Raw genomic sequence first — 13014 nt, forward strand, 5'->3', positions numbered from 1 at the left:
TATATATATATATATATATATATATATATATATATATATATATATATATATATATATATATATATATATATATATATATATACACTATTAGCTTTAGCAGCTGTAACTCTAACGAGAGTCTGCTGCATTCGTCGAGACAAAAAAACCATGTACAGACTGTACAACATGTGCGCATATATACCGATATAAACTAAGAGATGAATACTGCGCGCGCTAATAGAAAAAAGAGGGAGACATTGCGTTAACTTATTTTTTTTTTTTTTTTTTTACTTCAATTTTTTATAACAAAAATCATTTATTTCAATTATTATCAGCACAGTACATTGGAGTAATCAAAAGAGTCATTTTTTACATTTTCATTTAGGTCATGTTTATGGAATTAATTTAAAAAAACCAAAAAAATTATATAAGTTCTGAAAATTTAGCTTCTATTTCTTCTTTATTATTAATGTGAAGATATTATTAATGTGAAGAAACAATTGGTACTCTCTGAATTTATCAGTTAATAAATTAAATAATTTTAATAAATAAGTTTTTAAATAAAAAGTATTTATTTTGATTAATAATTGAATTGAGTAAAATTAAAAATAAGTGATTTATTAACAATATTTTAAATTTAAAATTTGATAAAATTTAAATAAATATTACAAATCTTGAGTGTATTTCGTATGTTACATCAGCACCAATCGCTGATGAGTATTTCTAAAGTGGGGATGTGGCGTGATCTACCATAAATGACGTCACAAACTCAGTAAGATCGATACTAAGTTGTTTTTTTTTTTTTTTTTATCAACAATTCGTTACCACATTTAACTTGACTCAGAAACAAATTATTATTGTTATTATTGTTGATAATTGCAATTAAAAATTATAATTTATAAATTTTCCGGACTGATTTGGAACACATGTATAAATATTTGCAAATTTTTAATTATTAGATTTATTTTGATGTTAAGATTTAAAGAGAGGTATAGTTTATGTCGTTCTTCACGTCGGTAATGTTGGTAATACTATTAACGATTATCATTCGCAGGTAGTGACAATTAGTGACATCTGAGAGTTAAAGAATTAAATATTAACAATTTATTTTTTGGCTTATTGTTATTTCGGTTGGTAATAAAATACACGTGCTGTGTGATCGAGTGAATTTTTTATTGTTTACAAATTTGTTTGTAAAAGATAGGTTATAATTAGTGTACTTATTAATTATTATTTAAATATGTTGTAATTGGCAAAAAATTTGATAATGGAAAAAGTTACACATTTGTTGAATATCACAAAATTTTTGAGTAAACATAAAAATCCGGAGGCTAATGAACTTCGTAATTATTATGTGTAAGTATATGTATGTTTTTTTTTTAAATTATTTATTTGTAATTTAAATGAATTGCTTTTATTAACATTTTTTACTTAGACTTCATGTTTAATTGATTTAATTATTTAATTTTGAAGAAAATGCTGTAAAGAATTGACAAGCGATGGAGAGTTACCTAAACAAATTTTTGGGATTAATACTATGTGCTCTCATTGCGGTTCGTTATGGAACACAGTAGATTATAAAGTCAGATTGATTCAAGGAAAGCCGATACCGAATTCAGTTAAAAAGTTGATTAAAAATTCGGTTAATGATATTCAATTGTCAGCGTGTCAAAAAAAGTTAGTACGTAAGAGTCTTAAGAATCGATTGAATAAATTGATAATTATTTGCTCTGTTTGTAAAAAGAAAAATTTTGTTACGTTGAATAAACCAGAGCGATTGAAAATATCTAAAAGAGAAGTTGTCACTGACATTACGCCGAAGAGAAAAAAGAAACGGATTAAAGATAAAACTGCTGGATTATTGATAAATACCCCAAATGTCAAAGATTGCCAGGGAGCTGAGATTACAAAAATTAACACTGATACACCTAGGTTGTTGAACCCTAAAGGAAAACAAAGAAAGAGCAATAATATTAACGTATCCGGGAGTAAGCCGAAGAAAATAAATATTTCAAAATTGAAGGGAATAATCAATACATCAACTGCACCCTCCAAAAGAAGTAGTCTCCACAATTTTTTAACAGAACTAGGATAGTTTTAGTTATTTATTTTTGTACTTTAACAGATTATTGTTGTGAATAAAAAATATTACTTTTATTTATGAAATTCATGAATTATTTATTGATTTTCTGTCTAAACATTTTTTTACCATTTGCTTAGGAAGGTTTTAAAATAGTTCGAAGCTGTGTAAGTAGATGTCGCGAGTAGTCCGACTATGTGTGCTATTTCAAAATATAATAAATATCTGTACCGTAAATAAGAAAAATCCATATTAAATGTTTGTAAAACTATTCAAAAGTTTCAACGTTTACCAAGAAATTTTTTGTAAAATTTAAACGTTTCATGCTTGCTCATAGAATTTTTATAACTTAAAAAAAAACTTGTAGTTATCAACTTTTTAGCTTTAAATTTTTTTAACTGTCTGATGAGCGAACGTATGTTCATATATACATTATATAAATTAAAAACAGAAATATAGAGATAATAAACTATGGTTACGCGCAGTTACAGCAAATTTTTTTAAAAGTTAAAATAAAAGTTTATTATTTAAAATAAAAATTAATTAAATTAGCGATAGAATGTTTTTAAAAAAACATGAACATTTCCGTTGAAGGTACGTCGTAACGAAACGGCGATAAAAACTACACAGATACTATACTAGACATTGCGTATAAAATTAATTTCATATTGTTGTAAAGTGTTTAATTCATAGTGAGTAATTTTTTTTTTTTACTAAAGTATTCAATTTGTTGTGGGTTAATTTTTTTTTTTTCACTTACAGTATTTATTTAATTGGTTGGTTTAAAAAGTAATATAATAGATACTTTTTAATCTTGGTGCTTGTTATGTCTTGAGATATTTTTATCTTGCTGATTGTAGTGCGGAGCATTGAAGTAAACACAGCGTACGAGTTATAACTGCAAAAATATTGATCACAAAATCAATAGAAATATCTTCTGACCAGAAGTATATAGGATAATAGTAAATATTCATGCCAACAAATATAGAACACTAAATCAGAACAGTAGATTATATTAATATAGGCAAGGTTGCGTCCCAATTTTCGGCTAGTGGATGATGATTATAATTCCTCTTAACCATAATCTACATTGAATCGAAGATGAAGGCGGGCCTGTATGACGCATTTATGCCTTTATATCATGTGAGATCTCATTTATGTGACTAAACCTGTAGGCTATGTATGATTATTGTAATTCTCCTCGTCATCTTCGTCGTTGATGTTGTTGCTGTTGCTGTTGCTGTTGCTGTTGCTGCTGTTGTTCAGTTATATTTACTGTTTTGATTGTCAACAAGTCAAATATATTGTTGACAGAGAATTCTCTGTTTTGTCTTTTCCATCTATGCATTTGTCGCATAGTGATCTCATTTGCTCGTTATTACGCTGAAGTAAACAGAACAGGATCGAGAGACAACCTGACGTCATTGTAACTGAAGATATTGCTTGAATGTTGAAAGCCAGTCACATTCTACCTACGACAATCGGCGGTAAATTTAAATAAACCAGCAATATCACTACTCTCAAGAAAAAAAAACCTAATAAGCATGGTTGTAACAAAATATTCCAACGAGATTTGCTTTTTCTTGATCGATAAAGTTTAACAACAACAGAAATAAAAAAGGGAGAAGAAGGAAAATAAAAACGATCCATGATAGATAATATCTTTTCAGTCTTTGTAATAATAATTCAAACAAAGCTTCAACATTATTATGCTATTAATACATACATTTATATACATATTATTATGCACAAGAACAATAACCTGCGGATTCAATGAAAAATGATTAATTATAATCTACACGGATGAGTAAATATTAAAAAATATATATGTTCAATATTGTAGTATGAACGTAAAGATGAAAAATAAAAAAATAAATAAAAGTAAGTGAATCAAGTATGTACATTGACGATTATAGAAGTTAAACTACATGAGATAGGAGAGACGAGAGACGAGAGATAGAAGTACTTGGAGTTGTCTCTTACTAGTTAGAGCCTCTGCTGACCGGCTACATGAGGTTCGATGAGGACAAGACATCAGGATGACGAAGGGCATCGTCGAGGACGGTGAGGGTCGGTACCCGGTTGAACGAGTACCTGCGTCCAAGGCAATAGTGATATGAAGGCAAGTCCAATGGAAGCATCAGCACCGAGAGAACAGAGTAGTACAGAGAGTGGATAGGAGGTTAGGTACTAACAGCAGTAGTGGAGGGCCGCCGGTAAGAGAGAACGGTGAGACCGGTGGAGCGGCTATAGAGACGCAGAGGCAGACAAGAAGAGACGACCGCTTGAAATCCCTCTTCTTCCCGCCTTTCCTGCCTGCTTGCCGCCCGTCCGCCATGCCACTACAAGGCAAGCGAACGTACAGCTAGGCCGGCACGGTCCTGTAGCCCATTTGGCATTTCCCCAGCTATAGCGGCGGTCCTGTAGCCCATCGTTGTTATCGTCCCGCAGCTGCATAAAGTCGGTTCTCCCTGTTTCCCCCTTCAATCCCCTTGTCCCGCTCGTCTACCGCCCGGCCCCTCGTCCCGGCACTACCAACTACTACATATATGTGTACGTACCCCACTTCGACCCTCGCGCGCGTTTTCTCGGTATTCCCCTTGCTGTCCCGCAGACCCCTTATCCATTTACCCGGTCTTTGCCCCGCAGTCCTCTGGAGCACCCATTCATTAGTCGTCGTTACCTGGCAAGCAACAGTCCCCACTGCTCAAACTGCTGTCGTAACCTATAGGTTTATCTTTGTCTCGCGATAGCAACGCCACCTACAGAGACGCTTAGGTACTATCGTTATTTCTCCCACCAGTACATGCGACATAGCTTGCAGCATAGAGTCGTTGGTTCCGTCCTTGTTGTCCTATTGATTCCCCGTGCCCCACCATATTCCCCCTATCCCACCCTGCCGCAACGATCACCGTACTTCGTACTTCGTACTTGCTACTCTCTTACTCACTTGCTCATTCTCTCTCTTTCTCGTTATATATCTAGCTCGCTCCTAATATTTCTCTCTTACTCAGTCTGTCTCTTCTCTCTTGATGTCCCGACCGCGCCTCGTCCCCTCATGATAACCTTGGTGGAGAATAACCCGCCGTTCAATTCAAGGAATTATGATGACGCTCTCTCTCCCACTCTCTTTTTACCATCTCAAGCGATCTTCCTCTCTTCTCGTTTCTCCTCTTTCAATGCGAGGAAAAAAGAAAGATTCATCCAAGAGAGATAAAACGATCTAAAGAGCGAGACATCCAATACTGTCGCGCTGACAGGGACATTCGAAAGGATCTTGGTTTAGCTTCAAACTGCTTCGTACATTCTCCTTTCGTCCTCACTCGGTTCCATATACCCTGATTCATATTGCTAACCAGAGAATATCGTTAAACAGGGTGAATAGGGAACTAGTAACGTCAGTAACGAAGCTCAGCATGCACATTCGGGGGTTAGAAATGTTGTCCTCTGTTTGATGAAATTGTGTCTCTGCTTAGCGAATATGCTATGTTTCTATTTCTATCCTCCATACTCTGTCTCATTTCCCCTCCTGCTTCTGTCATCTATCATACTCGATGTTGCGTATATGTACACGTTTTACATAGAACAGGTGGATGCACCATCCTCATATCACACACCGATCGCATGCACAAGTGCTACACTATTTGGAGGTTAGGTTCAAGCGCGTTGGTTCCCCGTTGGAGAACGTACACAAAAGACCCTGTCATGTTGAAGAGGATCTATTCTATCCAATGTTCATTAAATTTTATCTTCACTACTCTCATGACAACACGGTGTTACTACTTTAAATAATACTTTTCATTCTCCCCTTATTTTTTTTTATAAAATATTTATCCGCGGCTTTGGCGGTAGCATGATTTAACTTTAATTTTTCTATAATAACCTAATGCTGATATACTGCATATCGTTATTATACGATATTTTACATCTAATACTTGTTGAATACTCATTATTCCATTGGTAATGTATCATCGCTCTTATTGATGATAAATTAATGATGATAATGATTATTATTATAAAATTAATTGTATGCAAATTATTTTTTGATTACTCCAAAAGCTATATAATATGCAGTAAATATATCAAGCAATCAATATAAAATACAATTTAGCACTTTTAGTATGTATGTAAATTATTCTACACCTTTATTGCGGACGATGTTGGAAGCTATTGGTGGATCAAAAAAAAAAAAAAAAAAAAAAAAAAAAAAAAAACCGGCCTCGAAACTCCTACAGTAAAGGGACTTGTTGAAGCAGGTCTTAACCTTTTGATTGAATAAAAGATCCAATGCTTTCTCTCCTATCTTTTAAATTTCAATACATATTTTCCAAGTGCAACAGAATGGCAACCATCATATTTATTTAAATATTCTAATTGTCATTAGCACAGCACAGTGCAAACGGCTTTTAGGTCGGCGCAAGGTCAAGATGATGAGTAATTCAAATCATCTAGTGTAGCGTAGTGTATTATCATTCGATAGACAGATACAACAGAAGTAGAAGCAGCATCACCAACAGCTACTTGATGAAACTCAACCTATTGGTTATTAGTGATCATGAGAACCAAAACCTATTGCGCAGCAGCCGCTAAACTATACTTATAAACACGTCCTTACGTAAGGTGACTATATAGATTGCGTCACAATTCAAGATTGCGATGTGTGAAGAATTTTTTGGGCTGTCTGAGAGAAAAAACATTAAGGAGATAAAAAATAAAAAAAAAACATTGATGACAAGTGAGAGTATGGAAAAAAGACCGAGCAAGATTGAAAGATAACTCCTTTGGATCTAAAATTTACTTTTAAATTATTCCCAGCTAGTTTCGTTCATTCATATTTATTACGTGATGTATTTGTAGATGTTTATTTTAACAAGAGAAATATACGTGTAGCCAAAAAAATTCTAGGAAATTATAGTATGTAAGTTAATGGCTTAGTTAAAGAATAACAAGAACGAAAGTCTTTATTCTGTTAAAAAACGCCTACATTCTTTGGGTTGATGCGAAAGAAACGTACAAAGTGCTTCCGGTTCACGCGATAAACTCTTCGAAATATTTGCCATGCTCTACTGGATGACTTGCCCGTCCTTGTCCTTGTGGTTGTCGTCGGTAAAACAGTAGGACATATACGGTGGCTTTTGAATGTGAATAGATGAATCGTGAAACTCGAAATAAACGACGACGATGACGACAAGTCTGAGAGGATAAAAAACTCTTATAAGGGAAAGGGTACAGTAACTGTATACGCTTCGGGGTAGTTTAAGGATACAGAGCCCCCAAGAGGCAAAGGAAATTTTTTCCGACTTTATCCTAGCTCGTCGTCAAGAGGGCGCTTTTTTTCGCGATATCTTGTGTGTTGTAGGTTGCGCAAAAGGTAAAACCTTAAAGAACCCTTTTTTTTTTACCACCAAAAAAGTCAAAAAAAAAACAAATAACCAAGAAAAACTCTTGGTATCTTAATAAGATAAGCGGAAAAATTTTTTTCCAAAATTGTAAACTTTATTAAAAAAGTTTTTTTCAATAAAAAAAAAAAAAATAAATAAATAAAAGAACACTTGAAATATTAATGATTATATGAAAAATATACATCTTGGGTACTTGATAAATTAAAAATAAAAAGAAAAAGTAAATTTATCATCAGATAGTGGTAAAATCATCTGAGAATTTGAGATGAGAATCGCCGCAAGTGATAATTAATTTTTTTAGAGTACGAATCTCCGGAGAAATATCGTGAAATTTCTACGCTGGGTAATATCATCGTGGTATAAGAGCAAAGAGAGAAGCTACTATTGAAAGCCAGATAATAAGAGAGAGAGAGAGAGAGAGAGAGAGAGAGAGAGAGAGAGAGAGAGAGAGAGAGAGAGAGAGAGAGAGAGAGAGAGAGAGAGAGAGAGAGAGAGAGAGAGAGAGAGAGAGAGAGAGAGAGAGAGAGAGAGAGAGAGAGAGAGAGAGAGAGAGAGATAGAGAAAAGCCGAGTAGAAATTCTTCCCTTAACGTTGAGGGTAAGAGGGAAATGGAGTCGAAGCAATAGAGAAAGAGACTGAGAGAGACAGAACTGAGTGCTGGGTCGAACGCGGTGGTTGGAGGGGTAGAGAGCGAACATGGATCGAATGTAGGGTGGTTAGTGCTATAGAGAATACACTGCGAGGCGCAGAGGGGTGTAGAGCTTGGATCTCTACTACCGAGGGTAGTACAGAGGGTGTGTTCCTTCTCTTTTACAATTTCTCTCTCTCACCCTTACTTTCGTTCTCTCTATATATTTCTCTTTTTATCGTGCTCTTAACCGTACTCTATTTCTCTCTCACTTTTTTATTTTTTTCTTTCTTTGTACTTGGTACTTTTCACTCAAAACGTGGCGCCCACCTCTGTCTACTTAGAGACTGGGTGCTTTTTAACAAAACAAATGCTTTTTAAAATATTAAGTGTTATTTAAATTGATATAAATCAAATGCATAACAAAATATGAAACAACAAATAAATATATTAATTGTATTTTTTATTAAAAAAAATACAATCTCTGTCACATGCATATTTCAATTAGTTCCTTTTAATTTGATTAAAAGAGTTCAGTTATTTATTTTTTTTTTTTTTTTTGTATTGTTCTTATAAAAATAACTAAATAAGTAACAAACATGATAATGATACAGATTAATGAATGTAAGGGCTTATTGAAAACCATTGAAAAGTTAAAAGTCAATTTTATTACCAACCCCTTAATTGTTTTCATAATCACATGAACTGTTCGCACTATTTAATCTGTTTATATCTTTGTAAGTTAGTTTTGTTTCAGATTTTTAATTACTCACCTGATTGTTTACTACATGAGCAGAATAATTAGTCATCAGACAAGTGTTCTTTATTTTTTGTTCTTTATTTGTATTATCTTCTTTTCAACATCTCGATTTCTTGCAGCTTCATCATACTCCTCTTTTATAGAATTTTTATTTTGTTTTTTAACTTTCCAATGGGTTTTCATGCAGTTTCACACGTGATTTATTTTATTTTATCGTTTTTCCGTGTACTTGCAATTGTATTTCTCACTTCAGTGAATCTTCAGCAATTGTCGTCATAATGGTGATCAAATAGAAATTGTATATACTTCCATATATTTTATTATTTTTATTTTCATTAGACAGATATATCCATTTGTAGGTACAGACGATACAACTTTATCCGTATATTTTATTACACATATGTGTTTTATTTTACCGTATCAAGTTTTTCAATTTCCAAGCACATATTTGTCTTTAAACTACGGTCCAATGTTTGAAGTAATTAATAGAAATAAACTTCGCTTAGTAGAAGTAAAACAAAAAAATCAAAAGTCTGCCTTTAAAAAAAAAATTAAATCGATGAGCAAAAAGTATGAAGAAGTTATTTATATACAATTAATATTAATATTATTATTAACATACTGAGCAATATTAATTCACTGTAAAGCACGCAAATATGTTTACTGCTGAGTAAACATTTACCCTTCAATAATTAAATGACATGTGTAATACAATGAAAATAACGAGCTTTTATTTAATATCAACAATATTAAATTTATTTAAATACAAGACAAATCCAACATGATCTACTGTACATCGATAGCATTACGACTGAATGCATTTAAAGTATACAAATATCATATAACTCTGACATCCGTGGGCTCAAGGTCGATCATAGGGTCGTAGTCTTCCCACGACCCGTGATAGTTGCAAGAGGTACTTTTGCAACAAGACATACTTTGCAGCTTTTACAATTCGCGTATCATCATAATCATAATCGCAATTATTATTTAAATATCATCAGTCATGGTTATATGTGATATTTTCATACAAATTCTGATCAAAATAATTTCCAGTGAACCAATTTTTACGACAACTCTCTATAAGCTCTTTGTTATTAACTTTAAGGAAAAGAGACCCCAAGTTAAGATGACTCGGTGGTATCTTACCAAGTTGGCTATGAATAACCACCACATAACACTATGGCTGTCACTATAACCAACTTGAAGACGAGGTGGACGGTGTGGGCGTCACGGATCGGCTCCCAGCAGGAAGCCGTGTCTACCTGTCTCGAGTTTATACGTTGCTATTTCGCCTTTGCTTTATCTATTTTATTTTCTCGTGATTTTTATTTTTGTTTTTCTCTTAAGATTTTTTACTCCTTATTTCTCTGTGTACATATAATACACATACATATACACATTACATTACAGCGTTATTCTGAGACTAAGACTCTGGTTCTCATGACTCTAAAAAGTTTATTCACAATGATAACTTTATAGGTCCTACACAGCAAGCCAAAGAAAACTTTATTGCAATGACCGGTATGACGTTGCAGAAATAAATGTTAATAGAACTTGAAGATATTCTTAGTAGATGTTTGCAACAATTTTTTTATTTTTGTTTTATTTAGTAGCATAGCTAAGCTCAAAATTATTTCTTGGGATTATTATATGTGTGGATAATGTATACACGGCTATGTAGATACGAGTATATGTATAATAAAAAATAAATATGTGTACGTGTGTGTGTGTTTATGATATTGAGTATAAAAAATCAGGATCCGGGTTACTGATCCAACTCCAGCAAACAGAAAAGTGCTGAGTGTCAGGAGAGTATAGGTAAGAGAGTATAACCTCGTCGGTAGGCCACATTGTGGAGAACCCATGCCACCACTACGCATTTGAAGTAACGGTTAAACTCCTACTTCTTTCTCCTGGAATCGTCCTACTTGCTGGCGTTGTCGACGTTCTACCTCGCGATACATAGAGAAAGATCTACTTGCATTGCTTTGGGTTATAGGTGTATATATTTTCTAAACGGTATCATCAACATTTCTCGTTATATTTATTTCATTTACAATGTCTTCGGGACATGTTAATTTTTCATAAAATAATTGACTTCATTTTAAAAATAATCAATGAATATTTATTATAAATACTTGCAAGTCGACGATTATGATTTTATTTTATTCATTTTTGTACAATAAATTTTATTAATAATCATCATCAACAATATTTTAATTGCTACAAGCAAGAGTGAATAACGAATGCAAGAGTATTAAAGAAAATTATTGACCAGTAATTTATGATAATGAAGTTGTCGATATATATATGAACGTGCAGGATACTTTTTGAATTAAGGACAATAATACGTTATAAGAAACGAGCGATCCAATAAGAGACGAGGTCGACAAGCACTCGACCAATAGAAATTTCCATACTTTAGTTTGAAGTCACGATAGCGGGATAACTTGACAGCACGAGAAAACAGGGTGGCTCAAAATAGCGAATCGATTCCCGCGCAAAAACACGCGCGCGCAACATCTAACCTCCTCTACAGCATTTATATACAAATATTATATATACGTTAAAATGTGCGATTAAATTCAAACAATAAATTAAAAAAAAATTAATATATTATCATATTAAAACTTATATTTTATAATAATAACTTACAAATTTTACATACCAAGAATGACTGCAATTAATTGTTAATTAGTGAGCCACAATTTTCTTTTATTTTATTGAATTTGAGAAACTCCTCTCTGTATTATTCCATTGTAGAAACTTCTAATGAGATTTTAATACAATTATTTTATACATTATTCTATTCTATTTTATTTTATATTTTGTTCAATACTTTTTCATAGTATTATCATACAAAAGTGAAGTTACTATTGTATACATAACTTTCCGTACTGCTTTTAGCTAAAAATGATTCAATTTTTGGATTTGCATTAATTGTAGAGATAACTTTATCATAACTTGTATTTCTAGAGATATAATTGTTTATTACATATAAATAATATGACGATTATTAAATTTAAGATGACAATATAATACATTTGAATTAGATGGAAATATAATCTGACCAGCGGTTGACATAATTATTCTTGTGGGTTCGCAACAATGTAATAATTGTACTGTTCAAATGGTAATATATTTGAGACACGCAAATGTATAAATACGCACACGCCGCGCCTGTATACTTATATCTACATCGACAATATACATATATTTCACACAGTAGTGTTATATAAATTCAGTATTGGTATATGGCATATAGGGTGTAGTTGGTATAGTGTTAAGTCGCAACCACATGTCTGACCACGGCCGGTAAAGAACTACTTCCACAGCCATTTCTACTTATTCTTTTTCTTCTCTTCTATTTCTTCTTCATTACATTACTCTTCGTTAAACTCGTTTTCTTATTTTAGTCCAAGGCAACCGCCATTACTGCGCCTACTCTCATTCTCCCTCTATATCATCCTACCGTATATTTTTGAACATCAAAACAAAATTTTCTAAAATACTCAGCTCACATTTATTCGTTTATTGTCAAATAAAAATAATCCGTTAAAAATATTCTAGCGGTATATTTTTGATATTTTTTTCGAAAAATAAATGAATTCTATCTGCCTATCACAGCGTTATTGTTCCTCGAATGAATTTAAAAATAAAAATAAAAAAAAAATGCTATGAGTTTTCTAGATCATAACACGCTGTGTATAAAACCATTCAAGAGAAGAAAAAGGTATAAAAAAAACCGACTGGAATATTTGTGTGGCAGAAATGGGGTCCACGCAGCTCGGCCATCGGGTTCTATCTGACAGTGTATTTTTGTTGAAACTATCACCCCCACTAGCCAGACAAAATCTCTCTTGCCCCGTTATCCCACCAGTTTTCCAATGACGTCAGCAGAAGATCGACCAATGGGGAGCGAGCTTGAATTATACAGCGAGTGCAAGAGAAGAGTATATGAGAGGGGCAAGAGAGGAGAGGAAAGTCGAACATGAGGCTGGATTACACTACCCTGACTCCTTGGTTACGAGGACAACCCTCTCGCTCCCAAGCAAGGACTTCCGCTCTTGTGGAAAACTCCAATGAAGAGTACTGCTAAAAAATGAAATAAAAATAAAAGTTTAAATTATCAACCGGAAGTCAAGTTCGACCACGAGGTCTT

The 13014-nt window shown here is 33.1% G+C and overlaps 1 protein-coding gene across 1 annotated transcript; it reads left to right on the plus strand.

Annotated features, from left to right (window-relative positions):
• The first annotated feature begins 1105 nt into the window (after window positions 1-1105).
• Window positions 1106-2136, plus strand: LOC141530633 (uncharacterized). The gene is made up of 2 exons (XM_074247853.1): window positions 1106-1335; window positions 1453-2136. Exons 1-2 carry the CDS (start codon window positions 1247-1249, stop codon window positions 2072-2074), a joined length of 711 nt encoding a protein of 236 aa, XP_074103954.1. The 5' UTR covers window positions 1106-1246; the 3' UTR covers window positions 2075-2136.
• Window positions 2137-13014: the final 10878 nt, after the last annotated feature.

This window comes from Cotesia typhae, unplaced genomic scaffold, assembly GCF_013202065.1.
Source record: "Cotesia typhae breed Kobodo isofemale line unplaced genomic scaffold, CoteBio_Ctyphae contig_5, whole genome shotgun sequence".
NCBI classification, from domain to species: Eukaryota; Metazoa; Arthropoda; class Insecta; order Hymenoptera; family Braconidae; genus Cotesia; species Cotesia typhae.